The sequence below is a fragment of the Penicillium robsamsonii genome (assembly GCF_028829455.1).
Source record: "Penicillium robsamsonii strain IBT 29466 chromosome Unknown utg000003l_segment0_segment0, whole genome shotgun sequence".
NCBI classification, from domain to species: Eukaryota; Fungi; Ascomycota; class Eurotiomycetes; order Eurotiales; family Aspergillaceae; genus Penicillium; species Penicillium robsamsonii.
The window spans coordinates 5,209,162-5,228,612 of NW_026643221.1; the positions used below are offsets into that span (position 1 = coordinate 5,209,162).

General features: G+C 38.3%; 5 protein-coding genes across 5 annotated transcripts; 3 read left to right on the forward strand and 2 right to left on the reverse strand.

Annotated features, from left to right (window-relative positions):
• Positions 1 to 5,437: 5,437 nt before the first annotated feature.
• Positions 5,438 to 5,740, reverse strand: N7447_006746 (uncharacterized protein; the record flags this gene model as incomplete). The annotated part of the gene is made up of 1 exon (XM_057231008.1): positions 5,438 to 5,740. One exon carries the CDS (start codon positions 5,738 to 5,740, stop codon positions 5,438 to 5,440), a length of 303 nt encoding a protein of 100 aa, XP_057086098.1.
• Positions 5,741 to 6,878: 1,138 nt separating this feature from the next.
• N7447_006747 (uncharacterized protein) lies at positions 6,879 to 7,665 on the reverse strand (the record flags this gene model as incomplete). The annotated part of the gene is made up of 4 exons (XM_057231009.1): positions 6,879 to 7,054; positions 7,234 to 7,297; positions 7,378 to 7,458; positions 7,651 to 7,665. 4 exons carry the CDS (start codon positions 7,663 to 7,665, stop codon positions 6,879 to 6,881), a joined length of 336 nt encoding a protein of 111 aa, XP_057086099.1.
• Positions 7,666 to 11,527: 3,862 nt separating this feature from the next.
• On the forward strand, positions 11,528 to 12,011 carry N7447_006748 (uncharacterized protein; the record flags this gene model as incomplete). Its single annotated transcript, XM_057231010.1, has 3 exons — positions 11,528 to 11,554; positions 11,669 to 11,725; positions 11,904 to 12,011. The coding sequence occupies 3 exons, from the start codon at positions 11,528 to 11,530 to the stop codon at positions 12,009 to 12,011; spliced, it is 192 nt and encodes a 63-aa protein (XP_057086100.1).
• A 450-nt stretch (positions 12,012 to 12,461) lies between these two features.
• Positions 12,462 to 13,002, forward strand: N7447_006749 (uncharacterized protein; the record flags this gene model as incomplete). Its single annotated transcript, XM_057231011.1, has 3 exons — positions 12,462 to 12,471; positions 12,684 to 12,739; positions 12,766 to 13,002. The coding sequence occupies 3 exons, from the start codon at positions 12,462 to 12,464 to the stop codon at positions 13,000 to 13,002; spliced, it is 303 nt and encodes a 100-aa protein (XP_057086101.1).
• Positions 13,003 to 14,625: 1,623 nt separating this feature from the next.
• Positions 14,626 to 14,769, forward strand: N7447_006750 (uncharacterized protein; the record flags this gene model as incomplete). The annotated part of the gene is made up of 1 exon (XM_057231012.1): positions 14,626 to 14,769. One exon carries the CDS (start codon positions 14,626 to 14,628, stop codon positions 14,767 to 14,769), a length of 144 nt encoding a protein of 47 aa, XP_057086102.1.
• Positions 14,770 to 19,451: the final 4,682 nt, after the last annotated feature.

A 19,451-nucleotide genomic window follows, 5' to 3' on the forward strand; every position in this document is an offset into this window, starting at 1 on the left:
GGAATTACGCGCTAAAAATGAGAAGAAGAAGTAAAAGCGCACCTAATCTAGAAGGCATATACCTTCCGAAGAAGGTCTCTTAATCGAAGAAGCCTCTGCATTAATTATGCAGTAACAGGAAGCAAGTGAAGCACCTCCCCCCGGTCCCGGCATACCTGGAGAATCGGCTATTCGGCCACCTACGCGGCCCCCCCCCCCCCCCCCGGGGGTGTGGAATATGTAGATTACCGGGGCATAGAAGAGAAACATGTCCAGATAGACCACTTAGTTAAATTAATTAATTTAATGGCGTTATGGTTAGGATAAATGGATTTAAATAATGTAGACTGGGTGGTAGTGGCGGCTCGCTTGTGAAATACGTTAAGTATTAACTAATTATTAGATCTTATAACTTTATTTATGAAAAATAAAGCATATCCATATACACCATCTAAAAAGATAGTTCCTAATCGTGCCACGCGCCTAACACGCACCGAGAGTGGTGTTAGTGCGCCCCACTAAACGTCAGTAACCCACCGAACGTCACATTTTTAATAAATTATCCATTTACCATATATTTTACTACTACTTTACGATGCTAATTCTAACCGAAAATACCGAGAAAAGACTCCAGGAAGCAGTCTAATGCTTCCACTAAGCTACGAAGCCTAATATCGCTAAATTAGCGCGAGAATTCGACGTTCTATGTCATCTGCAGAGAGCTAGGATTCGCGGTCGCCAGACTATTTCCGACCGCGCGAAAGGAAGCAGATCTCTGAATAAAATTTAGAAAAAAGCATTAATTAATTGGGCTAAAATCCTAGATATTTCCTCTATATACCCTCCCCCGGATATAGTGGAAAAGGCTGCTAATACGCTTTTAAAAAAACGCGGGTTCGGCTCAGGTTATCGGTCATAATTAGGCCTATCGCTTCATTGAGCGATTACCCCCTAATCTTAATTATATTAACTAAAAAACGAAGGAGAAATCAAGGATAGATAGCGAGGAATTTAGCCCTTTATTCCTTTAGTATAATAACCTTTCCCGGGTTATAGAGGAGCATTAATTCCTACCCCACGAGATCTATAATTAGGACGAAACCGGGTTTCGAATCGGCGAAGGGAAGTACTAGAGGATCGGGAGCGAATTAGTGGCATAGTGGGTGGTTGAAGTGGTGTGGTAATTCATGGACGTGTTTTCGTGTCGCTGATCCACTCGGTGGTGTGATCCACTCGGTGGTATGATCCACTCGGTGGTGAAATACGTTACTTTATTTAATAAAGTAAGAGCTATACTTATTTAGACTTAAATTATAATTTGATATCTTAAATAACGATGGTCTGTGTGGGCTTTTCCTTGTAGCTGAATGCTTTTTATATGCCACCTCTACACTATAGGGAGTTTAAAGAAATTTAGTAAACTTGTGAGTGAGGTTTATATATACTCTAGAGTTTTTGCCGTGTAATTTTCGATACCGCAATAATGCAAGTTTTTGATTTATTCGAGATTGATATATAATACCAAGAATGCTTATCGGTAGCTATCAGTAAGTAATTAAATAAAGCAAAGACGTTAGTTGTTGAGATATATGTGTAGTAGATATCGCATTTACTATGTGTTTCGGGGTGGACCACTGGGTTATATGGACCACCCGCTTACTGAATACGTTACTACTATATACTGTGCTAGATATATAATTAACCCTAGTAAGGAGCATTTTACTGCCCTTAATAGGATCTGGAGATATCTATTAGTATATCCTTATTTAGGTTTAGTATATAACTGCTTAGGAAAAGATCTATATATTAAGGGACACTCTAATTTAGACTAGGGATATGATTTAGATTAAAGAAAATCTACTTCCGGCTATATATTTAGTTTATCCCTAGATATAGAATTAAATAATCCTATAAGCTGAGATTCTTAGCTATGAAAAACTATTAGCACTTAGTATCCACGAAGCAGAGTATATAGCTTTAAAAGAGGCCACTGAGGAAGCTATACACCTAGCTAATATATTTAATGATTTAAGTATACAGTTAGAATTAGGATACACTACTGGTATAGTTACCAGAAATCTTAGTTAATAATAATTCAGCTAAGAGATTAGCTGGGAATCCAGAATTTCATTCGAGATTAAAGCATATTAAAATTATATACCATAAGTAATAATAGAAGGAAAGGTTAAATAACGTATTTCACCCCCAAGTGGCGCACACCCCCAAGTGGCGCACACCCCCAAGTGGCGCACACCCCCAAGTGACGCACCCCATCTAACCCATTAAATTTAAATGCATTTATCTCAACCATGACGCCATTAAATTAATTCAACTAACTGAATGGCCTATCTGGACATGTCTCTCTTCTGTGTCCTGGCTTCCTACATATTCCACACCCCCGGGGGGGCCGCGTACGTGGCTGAATAGCCGATTCTCCAGGTATGCTAGGGCCGGGGGGAGGTCCTTAAGTTACCTCCTGTTACTGCATAATTAATGCAGAGGCTTCTTGAACTGAGAGGCCTTCTTCGCCGGGTATCTGCCTTCGAGATCGAGTGCGCTTTTACTTCTGCTTCTCGTTAGCGGCGCGTAATTCCTTGTTTTCTTAGGCGAGTAAGATAGCACCTTGCATTATAAGACGGAAGGCTTTTATAAGCTGGTTTAATGCACGATCTGACGGACTACGCGGGCTTCGAGATCTTATACGAGGTAAAGCTTTGATTAATGAAGCCTATCGACGTAGTTCTTTCTCTGTAGCTAGTGTTTTTAGCGTAAAATTTCGACTTAATTCACTCCCCCGACTTAGGGGGGGGGGGGTAGGGGTTCGAAGTCAAATATTAAGCTTCGAAATCACTTAATTAGGTGTAAAAGGTACTAAACCAGCAGCTTTAAAGCTATTAATAATAGTCTCCGATTTAAAAGCTTCAGCTCGTGTAAGGGGGTATGCTTCGAGGAAGTTAAGTTTATTAATATGATTAATCCCGTTCCGCATCTTAGTTTTAACCATCCGACCGTACGATCGTTTTAATACCGTAAAACAGCCCACATTAAGAGGTTATAAAAGATATGATAAATGCGCTGGCATATAGATTAGTATCACTTTATTTCGCTCATAAATTTCGTCGAATTTAGGTGTTAACTGACTTCCGTGGCCGTTAAGTATTAAAAGCCGATACCGTCCCTTCGTACGTAAAGAAGTCGAAGGAATAAAGAGCTTTTTAAGCTAACGAAGTCCGATTTCATCAGAGGTCTAGCCGTTAGGACTAACTTCGAAACGCTAATCCTCCGGGAGGCCGTTAAACCATGATTTAATAAAGACTTTACCTTTAAAAATCATACACGGAGGAAGGGCCTAGCTAGAAGCATTCGTACATTTAACCACTGTCACCTATTCACGATTTCTAGGTTATAAAACCGGCCTCCGACTATAGTATTCACTCCTCGTAATAACCTTCGCAGTTATAGTTAATCCTATCGCGAAACTAGTCTCGTCGAAGTTATAGATATCATCGGGATCGATTCTATATTAAAGGATTATCTTTTAAACTAAATTAAACCACTCCCTAATGATTTTAGGGTCTTCACATTTCGCACGCTCGTAGTTATACCGTTTCGAGAATCAGGAGAGGATAGGATGCCGTTTCATAAATTTTATAACCTAATTTTCGCCGACCGAAAGAACCGGGGTAGTTCCACGTTATTTAAGGAGAAGATCCGCCATTTCTCGTACCATAGAGGGCCGGGGGGCTGCTCCACGAGAATCTATAGAGAGAATCCATTTTTTAAGAGATTCCTCTTCAGTTTATGTTAATTTACGTAAATTAACACGAGAAATCGCGAGGTTTAGTATACCATGAAGGCGGCGACGGAAGGTGGATTCGGATATATTAAAACGGCGTGCCACTTCACGGATTAAAGAGATTTCTTGATTCTTAAAAGCCTGGATAGCTAGTAAGATCCTACCCTCTTGCTCTATTGAATTTTTAGAGTTTTAGGGGCGAATTGGTGGCATGGTGGGTGGTTGAAGAAGAAAGGGTTAAATTAATTGACGCGTTTTGGATGGGGTGCGTCACTTGGGGGTGTGCGCCACTTGGGGGTGAAATACGTTAACCTAAATACCTTCTAAGTATATGCTGACTGAGTTCTTGATAAAGAATGTTAATAATACTCTGCATAAGTCTTTAATAGATCTAGCGAGACTAAATACTTTATAAAGACTAAAAAATGTTATAAAGCACTCTTTCTGAATATAATATTTTATCCTATAAGGTTTTAATCATATATTAGTTTTAATGAGACTATATAGTAATATAGTATATACCTATAATCTCTATATATATATATAAGGATTAAGGGGCATCCTGGTATAATAGTATATCATAGCAGAGTATAATGGTGTGAAGGAAGTCATATATAAATTACTGATAATATTAATACATCTATGGATATATTAAATCTAGTAAACTATAATATGACTCACCTCTAAATCGCCATAAATCATGAGATAATGGAATATCATCGATTATCTTATATTTGCCTCCTAAATTATCTATAAAAAGACGCTGATTCACACTTTAATGTAATCTGAACATGCTTCCTAATATATTCTTAATATATACAGTCAGTGATCATTAGTATTATACCCTAGTACATAAGACCCACTTCTTTTCCGCCAGTATAAACCCCCTGAATTCCTATCTACTTAGTAGCTAGTATACCAGCCTTCATATTTAATAACCTCTTCCACATGGTGCGGCATAGTCTCAGCTAGATTGATAAAGTGACGAATTGTTAACTTCTCCTATGTTTCCTGTGCAGCATCTACTAGCTCTCCCCACGTATTCTCATTATTAGGCATATCACGGAGCCAGGGTCGTAGCTTTAATATATCGGTTTTTAATAACGCCCAGAGGTTCTTAATTAGGTTTAAATTAGGTGGATATGGAGGCCACTCTATCACGGTTATATTTATCTCACGAAGGAGGCCCTTATCGATATACGCTGTATGTGTAGGCGCGTTATTATGCTGGAAAATAGCATCTGGATTTATAGGTAAAGTAGGCAGGATTCTCTGATATAAATCATAGATAACCTCTTGTATAATACCCTTCCGTGTCGCATTAGGGTCTCTAAATAGAGGTATAAGGCCAATCTTTCGTGGAGCACCTAAGAAATAGGTCTAAAACATTTGTTTTATCTGTTTTCCTTTTAAAAGAGTCATTTAAACGCCCTGATCTCGTTCCTCGAGCTGTCCTTTAGGAGGGATAAATGTCCACTCTTTCCTAGCACCTTAGCCGCGTTTAATTATTATTTCATCTGACCAGAAAACCCTCTTCTAATCTTCCGGTGTAAAATGGCGGTAGGTAAGAGCCTAATTTAAACGCTTCATAGCATGAATCGGTATAAGATAAGGCCGTTCCATCTTCCGCTATTTATAGAGCCCCATTTCGTGCGTTAAGCTCTAGATTAAGAAGGCCTTAACCTTATAATTAACCTCAGTAAGTAGATCTTCACGGGTAATACTAGGGTTATTCTGGATTATATCGTACACACGGTCTCGGTCTTCCTCCGTCAGCTTACGAGGTGCCCTAGAGCGAGTAATAGATACACCGTGACAGCGTTTCGCGCCCTGCCGTAAGGTATAGTGGATAGTCGAGAGAGGAATATTGGGAAAAGCGTATTTTTGGATACGTTTAGCACCCCATTTTGCTGATCGCTTTAGCTCACATATCCGCTCGCGGATATAGGGAGTAGACTTCGGCATAACCCACTCTAACCCGGACCTAACCTAACCCAACCTAACCTAAAATGGGGTTTAGGTCCATTGCTTCGGCCTAACGATAGGTTTTGGGTTATGAGCTATAACCTAAAACCCATTAGGTAACCCATTAGGGCCCTAATATAGTGTAAACCAAATAAACAGACTTCTAGCGTATAACTGCATAATTAATGCATTTTTTTGCTTATAATATTAAGTATTTTGCTTACAGCGCTCTTCTAGAAAAAACTGAGAATAAATTAAATGATTAAATCAGGATATATTTTTCTAATATTACTTAAAATCCTTATCTGCTCTGCTCTTACGCTTCCTCCCTGGGGCCCGTCTCTGAGTTATAGTCTCTGGTAACTCTGGCTCTGTCACCTCTATATCTATATCTATTAAATAAGGAGATGTCTCTCGCGGTCTATTATCTACTCCCTCTTCCTCTTCATTATCACTAATTAGGTTAAGCTTAGTATCCTCTATATATTCATCGTTCTGCTCCTTCGCCGACTCGATCTTAGCTAGTGTAAAGAACTACTCGAGCTACTTTACCTTACTTAGTATCCTTAATATTAAATCTTATTATATATAGAAATAACATAAGCTCCTCGATTATTTCGGACTTTAGACGACCACGGCGGTAGTGATAAACATCCCGAGCAGTATTAAAGAGCCGTTCGACACTAGCACTAGTTACTAGGATAGAGAGAATATTACGAGTAAGTAACGCGATCGTAGGGAAACGAGATTAGTTCTCCCGCTAGAATTAAAGAGGTTTAATATTAATTAGATCTAGTAGTATAAATATATTAGTATTATCCTATATAGGGAAGAAATAGATTATGAACATACCACTATCGAGGTATTAAGTCATCTTATTACTAGCTAGCTTTACGGATATCTTATTACTCTTTAGCATCTTATTTAGCCTAAAACTAGATAATACTATTATTAGAGTATTAGTCGATCCTTAATTTATTATAAGACGCTCTTAATACGGAATTAATAATTCCTAGAACGATTTCCGGTAGGTATCACGCTAGTGAGGCTCCTAATTATTAGATAGAAAGAACTAAAATCTGCTATTAGGTGCTAGCATTATCCTAACTATATAGATATGTCCTTTAAGATTATCGGCTTAAGAGTAGTACTCATTAAGTTTTAAGCGACTAGCTATAAGTGCTTTAAGCATATCTGATTTCCATAGAACACGCTTACGTTTAAGCAGCGCCTCTGCTTTCAAAAAGTGATTAAAGAGGGCATTATAAATCTTAAAGATAAGATGTGTTATGACCTCCTTTATCTTCGAGAGCTCTGTTATGTAGTTAAAGAATGGCCGAGTGATTTATAGAAGATAGTTAATTTAACGCTATTCTTAATTATTAAGTAATATCTCCTTATAGTTAGTCATACTCCTCACAGAAGGGTTAGAAGAAACTCTATAGTCTCTTTATACGACGAAGCATTAAGGTAGAATTCCACCGAGTCCTTACGTCCTAGATTAGAATAAGCTGGGATCCCTTTTCTTAAAGTCAGAGAAAGACCTAGCGTTACGGACTTATATAGATATACATAATAAGATAACGGACCTTATTTAAGGTGTATAAGATCCTCCGTGTCTAGTGCTGAGCATTTACCTTTACTACAGATGACTTCTGGTTAGTCCACTTTATTTCTGCATTCTCATTTAGAGGGATGGCCTTTAAACGATTAAGGAGCTAGTTTAAATAAAGCTAGATAACATAGGTAAGATAGGGTATTCGGATTACTATCACATCGCTAGAGAGCGCCTACTAAATAGCTTTAACCATTATCTTATTATTCGTTATATTATTAGTTATGACTAAATACCCGATCCTAGATCTTATGCTTAACTAGAGTTTTAAGGAGTATACCACTTAGATTTAAACCGGTATAGGAGCCATAAAGTGGTTTAAATCTAAGTAGAACCTCTTAGTATACCTAGTTATTATTAATAAAATAGCCAGTAATAGCTATAAACGCCTAGTTATATAGAGAAGTCTAGTAATCTAATGCGATCGAGATTTTTACGTCGTTAGGTAGTGTTTAGAGGATAGATTTCTGTCGTTCTATAATATTATTATATAAACGACGACGTATTATAGTAGTAGAGGGTATCGGAGGGAGAGATAGTGCAGAGCGGGCTAATCGGAATAGCTTATGAAATGTTAGATGTTCGATAAGGTAGAATAGGAGTCGATTAAGGGTGAGAAATTAGAGAAGATAGTCTTCCTATACTAACTATGAAAAAGGAGCCTCCCGTAAGCCGTGATCCTATATATCTAGGTGTGTTAGGGAAATCGGATAACTAAATAAAGAGGTAAGGAGATCCTACTTTTAAAGGAACTAGGTAATTTCTCCTTTCCCTCCCTATTTAGCTTTACGATAGCCTACTATCTTTAAATGCTTTAATATTATTAATATACTATAATAGCCCTTTCCGCTAGGTGATAGAGAATAGGGATACTCTAGGATCTTTAAGCAGCGCTTATACATTACCTTTAGCGCACTATCTTTAGTATAGGTAACTTAGTCGAAGTTACTCTATATATTTAAATTACGATTTAAATCCTAGGAAATCTTACTTTTCTGCCTATAGTCGGTTTATAGCCACCACTTAACCCATTCTTTATATGCCATATTATCATAAAACATATATGCCTTTCTCCGATCGGGGCTAACGCGAGTAAGAGAGTGTGGAATCGGTAGAAGGTTAGAGGGCCGAAGGAAGTCAGTGTTAATAGCATTAAAAGGCTTAATTATAAGGTGGCTACTAGATGGGGTTAGAACTCGAGAAGAGGTATAAGATAGCTAAGGTTATCTGTATCCGTATCGTAAAGAGTAGGTAAAAAGTTAGAATGCTGGCTTTAGGACATTACGACCGAAAAGGGGAATACTATAGAGGTAAGGGGGAGAGGCAGAGAGAGTATATACTTATAAGAGAAGGGTATATGAACGGTAAACACCTTAGTCCTATAGTAAAGTAGATAGATTAAAAGGTATAAGCTATGATATTATATGATTGGCTATATAAGCTCTATTTAAATGGGTCTAACCTAAGAGAACCTAATAGGACCTAACGGGACCCATCGAAACCCGAGAGGACCCATTCATAACCCACTCCCCCGGAAGATCCCTTAAAAATGTTTCACTTACCAAGGTCTAACCACCCCCCCCCCCCCCTCCCAGAAGTGATTTTACGACCGCGGTCAGAAAATATAATTCGGAGCACATATAAAAAGTTGAATATAAAAGAAGAGAAATATAGCTTTAGTGTAATATTAATTATATATGAAATTAAATAAGAATAAGATATTTCTATTTATATTTATAGTTATCCTATAATATATATATACTCCCCTCTGCCATAAATATATATTTTTAACAGTCTACAGTTAATAAATGCTTGAATTAATAGAACACCACTATACCATGATTAATGTCAATTTTTATCGGTAATTAATATAATATAAAACCTATTAGCTTTAAATTCAGAGTAATTACATAAATTTTCTAACTTAATATCGTGATAATATAGTAATATTTAATGAATAAACCAGAACAGTTATAAAAAATAGTCATTTATTTGAATGACTCAGCATCGTTATGAACGCTAAGACATATATTTTATGTAAAAATGGGTTTAAATGGGTTGTTATTAGGTTATTGGGTTGGGTTAGGTTTTAGGTCGGAGGTTCCGACCTAAAATGGGTTCTGCCGAAGTCTAAAGCGAAGCATGGATGCTAATATGCTTTTAACCTAATAACTTACTCTTATAAAAATGGAATTAAAGAGGGCTCGTACTTCCATTGATTAATAGACTGCGCTAAAACCCGAGAATGGGCAAGAGAAGTCGACCCGTAACCCGAACCCGTAAACCCGATGGGTAGACTCGACTAACCCGCAACCCGCCCCGTAAAAACCCGCGGCTGCATAATTTTCCTAATTAAGCCATGGGGAAGTGTATAAAAATGCTGATTTATACTAATAAAATACAGTAATCTACGGCGGTTTTGTTTATACGTCTAAGGCACCCTTCGACTACTGCTATTTCTGACCGCGGTCAGAAATTATCTATGCATTGAAAACTCCCTTGAGACTACTGCTATCTCTGACCGCGGTCAGAAACTATCTATGCATTAAAAGATCCCTTAAGAATACTACTATTTTTAACCGCGGTTAGAAATTACGTCTTTATTAGGGTTATCGTACTATAAGCTAGAAACTATATATAGGTGGAGTTAGAAATATATATTTTATAGATATATATTTTAATAGGTTGTTATAGTTTTCGTGATTTTCTTAGTTCTTACGGGTTTTTATGCGGGTTATTTCGCGGGTTATTCGGGTTTCTGCGGGTTATTTCGCGGGTTATCCGGGTTATACTGCGGGGTTTACTGGTTATTATAGGCATTAACGCGGGTTTCTGCGGTTTTATATGGGTTTCTGCGGGCTCTACCCACTAAAGCTAAATCAGATAAGCTAATTATTATTATGTAGAGGTTTAGTACTACGATGTATTAACCCGCATTTAAACGCGATATAGTACCCTAGGATATATTACTAGGGTCTTTAAGATTCTTCCTATACGTGAGGCCCTTCTACTAAAATCTTTAACTCTACCCTTCCCCGATACTATATCTTAAAGCTAATATTCTGACGCGTTTTTATTATCTCTATATAATAGTGATATTAACCTTACCTACCTTACGCCTAAGAACGAGTAGCTCGCTACCATTTCTAAACCCTCTACTAGCCAGCTTATAATCGATTCATTTAACCCTAAGTTTCTACGCCCACTAATTCTACCCCTAGTCCCTAAAGGTCTTATACGTGTAGGACTAGACCGCAGAAAGGCATTTATTCTTTATAACGAAATGGTTAATAAAGAATTTATAGATTAGTGGATTAGAACATAATATAGGGGTCCTAGTAATACTAAGATTAAATAGGACTCGAAGCATTAGTTAAAATCATAGGATAAATTCGATTAGGTCGCATATAGCTCCGATAGCGCACCTAAGGTAATGTATAAGCGATATAAAGTAATCTTAGAGCATCCCTAATCCCTATTATTAGGGATAATAGCACGCTAAGGCACCTCTACGATAGGAAAGCACCTTAAAGGTACTAGCTATACTAAGGTAGCTCGACACTATACTCAGAAGTCGGGGATCACTCGGTTTATAAAGGCCATAATATGCTTATACCTTTCTTATTTAGTACTTTACTATTACTAATATATCTACCTTCTAGAACTAGGATTCCTTAGCACGGATAACGTTTAACTAGATAGCCTAGGAGGACTAGCTACTACGATTTCTTATAGTCGCTCGCCTCCTATTCCGGTTAATTAAGCACCCTAAATTTCATACATTAGTCGCACTTATATAAGCAGCGGATTCCCTACCTAAAATCCCCTCCGCGAAAATAATCAGACGCCGTCTTTAAAGCACTATATAAGAGCGCTAGCAGAGTATACTACGGAGGCTACCTAATATAAAACTATCCGTTACACTTAATTACCAGACCTTACCGTTCGTATAGGCCTTTATAGTAATTACTAGCTATTTTATTAACGAGGACTAGTAGTACCGTGAGATCCTTCTTAGATTCGAACCTCTCTACGGAACCCACTCTAGTGTAAACCTTAGTGTTATACTTACGGATATTCTTAAGAGGTATAATATTAAATATAAGGTACTTACGATCATAACCGATAATACTTCGAATAATAAAACATTAGTCGAAAGTCTCTAATAAGTAATGCCAGAAGATACCACTATTATTAGAGTTTTATGTATTACCTATATCCTTTAGCTAAGTCTTAATGAGTTACTTAGATATATAAAAGCGAGCCTAGTGAATAAGTTAACAGAGACTTAGTGGACAGAACAGCGGTCTTAGTCCGCCCGAACGAACGCGAGGCAGCATAAGCGAGAGATTATTAACACTTTAAGTAAGGTTAGTTATATCTGATTTCGTAATATTAATACCGTTTCTTATACCTTACTAACTATTTTACTAGGTTCGAAACCTCACTATATACGTGAATATAAGCCCCTAGCGACGGGATACATTTTACGCCTTTTAGACTAAATCAGCTAAACTCGCGCTAATATAAGATATTAAAACGCGATAGAACTCTACTTTTCTTATGCTCCGGCGTATAAAGCGGCTTCGCCCTTATTTTACGCCATTTTATGATAAGTATAAGCGATCGGACCTTACGTTAGATAACGATAAATAGCGATAGATCGAGTACCTTCTTTAGATCACCTAGCCTTTCTTTAAATTCACCCTTAAACTATTAAAGATAAAGGATACCACTACCTATCATATGTTTAAGATCTATAATAAGCTCTTCGAGCACCTTAAGTAATCTATTATATAGCTCCGACGTAAAAGGGTCCCTTAGAAAATAAATATGCTATAGGCTCTTAAAGCTATATAGTAGAAACTTAAGGACTATTACGCCGAAACAGATAATATCCGAGGTGATCTTTATATAATTAGAACTATGCTTACTCCTACTAATAAGCTTCGGTTCTTTTAAACCGATAAATGGGAAGAGTAATAGGCTTAGAGGTATCGACGTAGCTTTTAAGACTACCTTATACTATATAAGACACGTCTTAGAAGTACGCGGACGTCTCTACCGTCCTAGTCTTCGAAAAGGTTAGGGTCTCGCCTCGATATAATGCTCGGAAGTTAGTAACCTAATAACCTATCGCGTAATAAGCTCTTATAATATCTTAAAAGTGGTATATATAAAGTGTGACCACTAGAATTATAAAATATAGTACTAATATATAATAGATACGATTAATATATCCCCCCTTCTATTCTAGAAGGATAACTAACATCGATTCCTAGCTCTTATAAGCCTAGCCCGAGATATACTTTCGATTCTAGTAACTAGGGCGGGCGTTAAAAGGCTGTTTAACTCTGCTCGGGATATCTATCACTACCGCTGAGGTAGACTTAACACCGACACTATTTAGGATCTTATGATATACCTTTATACGTCGAGGTTTAACTTCGAAGAAGCCGAGTATACGTTTCTGAAGGAATTCTTCTCTCGCGATAAGGTCGAGACAGCTAACGAAGAGCAGAATGATAGTCTTTATATATGCGAGTTTAATCCGATTAGCGATAATAAGGAAGATAGGATAATAGTAGAGATTAGTAATAGAAGGGAGGATAAGCAGCCTACTCTATTAACTAGTAACGAGGATTAAGTTCTAGAGTGTGATATCCCACTACCTATACCTAAGGAAGGGAATACTTAGGTACGTGGATTTATTAGATCCCGGAAACGTATAAGGCAGGATAACGATAAATAGGAATACCATTAGCTTTAAATTAATAACTGTGTTATTTATAATCTAAGTATACATAGGAAATATAGTATAATAGTAGTAGTCGAAGAAGGTTTTAGGCACTATTTCTGACCGCGGTCAGAAATAGTATAGGCTAAAGTGGCTTTTCACGCATAAGTAATTTCTGATAGCCGTTAGAAATAGTAGTGGTGTATTAGAATTAGAGCGGGCTATAGGAGCTTTTACCCCCTTAAGGTGAAAAGGAAATATAATAAGATATAGGTAAGAAATGCATAATTTATGTAGATACGACTCTTCCTATGTTTACACTGTTTAGTAACCCGCATGGGTAACCCGTAAACCCGCGCGAGTTACCTAAGCTAACCCGAAACCCATTGCGGGTTATGAAAGTCGACCCGAAACCCGACCCATTTACGGGTTAGGTTTTTTCGGGTTTCCGGGTTTGCGGGTTTTGGCGCAGTCTATTGATTAAGTAAATGCTCTAAAAAATGCACGGGCTATTCTTAGAACCAAGCGCTCGGCCCTAGGCCCTACTAATGTAAATAAGTAGATTAAAAAAAGACTAGATGCTGATGCTAAGAAGCTAATGAGACTATAAGTAAAATAAGCCAAGGCTTTATAAGTCGAATAGTAGGCCTAATTAGAAAGGGAATTAGCTGATAACGAGTATGAAGCTTTAATGGCAGTAAGAGATAGTGCTGGTGGAAATTAGTAAATACAGTGACACCTCTAAAGTTTTAACACTCCCTAAAGTGGGGCTATGTTCACCGCCCTTACCGCCCGCTCTCTAGCGCGCTAAGAGACTTAGTATTATCTCGTGTTTTTACGCGTCCCCTCCACTAAATCTCTATTAAATTGCTATTTCTTTGATATTTACCGATGGCCCCTAGATCAGAGCTTACCCCTGCGCTTCGTGGGCGTATTTGTGAGCTTCATGACGCTGCTGGATGGGGATATAAGCGAATTTAAAAGCGATATCCTTTCGTATCTCTATATGGGATTCCATATACCATTTAAAAGGACCGCGAGAGGATCGGCGGAGTCACGAAACCACGCTCTGGACGTCCTCGAAAGCTAGATGAAGCCGATTAGGAGAAATTAAAGCGCGCTATCGCTGAGGATCCGAAGATCACTCGCGAAGATATGCTTACTGAAGTGTGGCATAAAGTTAAGCTACTTTTCTACGAAATCTTAACCATTTCTAATCCTTTTTTATAGGTTAAATATGAGTCGATTCGCCGTCTTCTTAATGCTGGAAATATGAGAAAATGGCGTTGCTTATGGCGCCCATAATTAAAAGATAAATGAACACGCGGCGAAACGACTCTAGTGGGCTTTAAAGTATCGTCACTTTACACCCGAGGACTGGGCTCGTGTTTACCGGTCTGATGAGTGCTCGGTTGAGCGAGGAATTAGTGTGAAAAGGGAGTGGACGTTTATACGCCCGAGGGATTAACTAAGAGAGAAGCAATGTTAAGGATTACCCTATAATTACCCTATAAGGGGAAGTAAGTGAAGCAGATGTTTTGGGGCGCCTTTTACGGTGACTTACGACTAGACCTGGCACTCACCCGCCCCGCGGGTCCGAGATTAGGAACCTCCACCCGCACCTCAGAGGGTCAGGGTCTAACCTTACCGACCCTGACCCTGACCCTGACCCTCTAAGGGTCCCTTGAGGGTCACCCGCATCGACCCTCATCGACCCTTAAATGCATAATTTCTCCCCGCCTTTCCTATTTCGGACGTATAAATTAGATGATTCAGCTTCTTAAAATACTGTTATTTATAGCTGTTCTGGTATACCTCTAAATTTTTCTTATCTTTTACTATAAAGACTTTCGAAATATAAAGAAATTAAATTATAAGCTAATACCTCGTATATCGTCACCTTAGGTTTCTTAGTATCGAGCAGAAAAATCTTATTAAAGGTTAGTTTTAATAGATAATGTGAAATATTTGTGGTGTAGTAGTTAAAATATATTTCTGAAGCAGACTAATAGTGATGCATATTATACGATGAGAAAGCGTCTTTTTATTTTTAATGTAAATAAACATTAAATAACTAACGTATTTCACTACCGAGTCGGCCACCCAATCTAACCTATGAATTTTAATTGCAATTATTTCAACGAAAACGCCATTAAATTAATTCAACTAACTAATCGGTCTATCTGGACAGGTTTCTCTTCTATGCCCTGGTAACCTGCATATTCCACACCCCCCGGGGGGGGGGGGGGGCGTACGTGGCTGAATAGCCGATTCTCTAGGTACACTGGGATCCGCGGGAGGTGCTTCACCTGCTTCCTGTTACTGCATAATTAATGCAGAGGCTTCTTCGACTAAGAGTCCTTCTTCGGAGAGTATATGCCTTCGAGATCTAGCCCGCTTTTACTTCTGCTTCTCGTTAGCAGCGCGTAAATCGCTGACTTCTTTCTCGAGAAAAGCAGTAGACTACATAGTGATTTAATAGGCTTTTAAAACCTGATTTATCGCGTAATTTAGCGGGCTCGGAGGGCTCCTCGATCTAGTACGAAGTAAAGCTTTAATTAACGAAGCTTACTTTTATAATTATACGTAGTTCGAGGGCGTTTTAGGGTCCTAATCGCTCCCCCTACTCGGAGGGGGAGTAGGGGTTCGAAGTTAAATATCTAGCTTCGAGATCACTTAATCAGGTATAAAAGGTACTAAACCAGCTACTTTAAAGCTATTCTTAATTATCTCCGATTTAAAAGCTTCGATTCGTGCGAGGGGGTATATTTCGTGGAAGTTAAGTTTATCGATATGGTTAATCCGAGTCCGCATTTTCATTTCAGCCAGCCGACCATACGATCGTTTTAACACCGTAAAACAGCCGATATCGAGAGGCTATAAAAGGTAAGAGGAGTGAGGTGGCATACAGATCGGTACCACCTTATTTTACTCACAGATCTCATCGAATTTCGGGGTTAAATGGCTTCTATGTCCGTCGAGTACTAGAAGTCGATACCTCCCCTTCGTACGTAAAGAAACCGTCGGAATAAAGAGCCTTTCGAGCCACTGAAGTCTAATTTTATCGGAGGTCTATCCATTCGGACTAACTTTAAACCGCTAGTTATCTAGAAAACCGTCGAACTAAGATTTAAGGAAGACTTTACCTTTAAAAATTATATACGGAGGGAGGGCCTATCCCGAAGCATTCGTACACTTAGTAGTAGTCACCTATTCACGATTTCTAGGTTATAAAACTAAGCGCCGACTAGAGAGTTCACTCCTCGTGATTACCTTCGCCGTAGCGATTAACCCTATCACGAAACTAGTCTCGTCGAAGTTATAAACGTTATCGGGGTCGATTCTAAATTAAAGGATTATTTTTTAAATAAGATCGAACCACGCTTAAATGATTTTTAGGTCTTCGTATTTCGCGCGATCGTAATTATAACGTCTCGAGAACCGGGATAAAAGAAGAGGGTTTCTTTTAATAAACTTCATAACCTAATTTTCGCCGACCGAAAGAACCGGGGTAGTTCTACGCTATTCGAGGAGAAGATTCGCTATTTCTCGTATAGTAGTAGGGCGGGGGGCTACTCTATACGAATCTATAGAGAGAATCTATTTTTAAAGCGATTCCTCCTTAACTCCTGTTAGTTTATGCGAATTTACGCGAGAAATCGCGCGGTGTTAAAGACCACGTAGTCTGTCTTAGAGAGTTAAACGTGGTACGTTAAATCGGCGCGCCACTTCACGAATAGAAGAGATTTCTTTATTCTTAAAAGCCTAAATGGCTAAAAGAATCCTACCCTCTTACTCTATTGAATTTCTAGAGCTTTAGGAGCGAATTAGTGGCATAGGGGGTGGTTAAAGATAAAGGGTTAAAATTAATGACGCGTTTTAGGTGGGGTGGCCGACTCGGTAGTGAAATACGTTAGATAGAAGTACTTCCTTAATAAAAATCTCAGAGAGAGTAGCACGTTATAAAGTAATTAATACTATTCCCGGGGGCTCCTCTACTTTAGTTCGTAGATTATTTTTTATAAGTAGTCCGATTTTTCTAGGAAATTCCTCCTACTATATCTCTAGAAGCTTAATTTTAATTAGTTCCTTTAATTTAGTATAGATAAAGGCTATAATAATATTAACGTAGTGTAGAAACCAGCCTTTTACTATAGTAATAGTAGTAAAAATCTTAAAGGATATAACGTATTCCACTACCGAGTGGGCCACCTATCCAAAACGCGTCAATTAATTTAACCCCTTCTTCTTTAACCACCCACCATGCCACTAATTCGCTCTTAACGCTGTATAAATTCAATAGAGTAAGAGGGTAGGATCTTACTAGCTATCTAGGCTTTTAAGAATTAAGAAATCTCTTTAATTCGTGAAGTGGCGCGCCGTTTCGAAGTCCCCCGCTCTACCTTATAACGCCGCCTCGCTGGTGATACCTTTCGTCCTAAAACACGCGCTAATAGTCATATATTAATAGAACTCGAGGAGGAATCTCTTTAAAAATAGATACTCTCTATAGATTCTCGTGGAGGGGCCCCCCGGCACTCTATAGTACGAGAAATAGCGGATCTTCTTCTTTAAAAGCGTGGAACTACCCCGGTTCTTTCGGTCGGCGAAAACTAGGTTACGAAATTTATATAACGGCATCCTCTCCTCTCCTCCCGATTCTTAAAACGGTATAACTACGAGCGTGCGAAATATAAAGACCCTAAAATCTTTAGGGAGTGGTTTAATTTAATTTAAAAGATAATCCTTTAATATAGAATCGATCCTAATAATATCTATAACTTTAACGAGACTAGTTTCGCGTTAGGATTAACTATAACTACGAAGGTTATTACGAGGAGTGAATACTATAGTCGGAGGCCGGTTTTATAACCTATAAATCGTGAATAGGTGATAGTGGTTAAATGTACGAATGCTTCTAGCTAGGTCCTTCCTCTAAATATGATTTTAAAAGGTAAAGTCTTTTTAAATCATAGTTTAACAGCCCCCGGGAGGATTAGCATTTCGAAGTTAGTCCTAACGGCTAGACCTAATAAAACCGCACTTCGTTAGCTTAAAAAGCTCTTTATTCCTTCGACTTCTTTATGTATAAAGGGAAGGTATCGGCTTTTAATACTTAACGGCCACGGAAGTCATTTAATACCTAAATTCGACGATATTTATGAGCGAAATAAAGTGATACTAATCTGTATACTAGCGCATTTATTATATCTTTTATAACCTCTTAATATAGGCTATTTTACGGTGTTAAAACGATCGTACGGTCGGATAGTTAAAACTAAGATGCGGAACAGGATTAATTATATTAATAAACTTAACTTCCTCGAAGCATACCCCCTTACACGAGCTGAAGCTTTTAAATCGGAGACTATTATTAATAGCTTTAAAGCTGCTGGTTTATACCATTTATACCTAATTAAGTGATTTCGAAGCTTAATATTCGACTTCGAACCCCTACCCCCTAAGTCGGGGGAGTGAATTAAGTCGAAATTTTACGCTAAAAACACTAGCTATAGAGAAATAACTACGTCGATAGGCTTCTTTAATCAAAGCTTTACTTCGTATAAGATCTCGAAGCCCGCCTAGCCCGTTAGATCGTGCATTAAACCAGCTTATAAAAGGCTTCCGTCTTATAATATAAGGTGCTATCTTACTCGCTAAAGAAAACAAGGAATTACGCGCTGCTAACGAGAAGCAGAAGTAAAAGCGCACTCGATCTCGAAGGCAGATAGATCACGAAGGGGACCTTTTAATTTAAAATGTTCGTGAGCTACGTTCAGAGCCATTTAAGACCTAAGTAGCGCGTATTAATGCCTATCGTGAGCAGGTTAAGCAGGGTTTATAACCACCTATACGGGCTGGGCGAGCATGTGGAATATGTAGGCAGCCGGGGCATAGGAGATAGACGTGTCCAGATAGATAAATCATTTTAGTTAAATCAATTTAATGGCGTTCTGGTTGAGATAAATCCATTTAAATTTAATGAGTTGGATGGGGTGCGTCACTCGCTTACCGAATACGTTAGCCGACTATATAATCGTTTTAATACCGTAAAATAGCCGATATCGAGAGGCTATAAAAGGTAAGAGGAGTGCGGAGGTATATAGATTAGTATAGCCTTGTTATCCTTATAAATCTCGTCGAATTTAGGGGTTAGATAGCTTCCGTGTCCGTTAAGTATTAAAAGTTAATACTCCCCTTTTATACGCGAAGAAGTCGTTAGAATAAAGAGCTTTTTAAGGTAGCGAAGTCTAATTTTATTAGAGGTCTAACCGTTCGGACTAACTTTAAATCGCTAGTTATCTAGAAGGCCATCGATGTAAAGGATATGCCCGGGCGCACATTCTCTCACTCGGCCA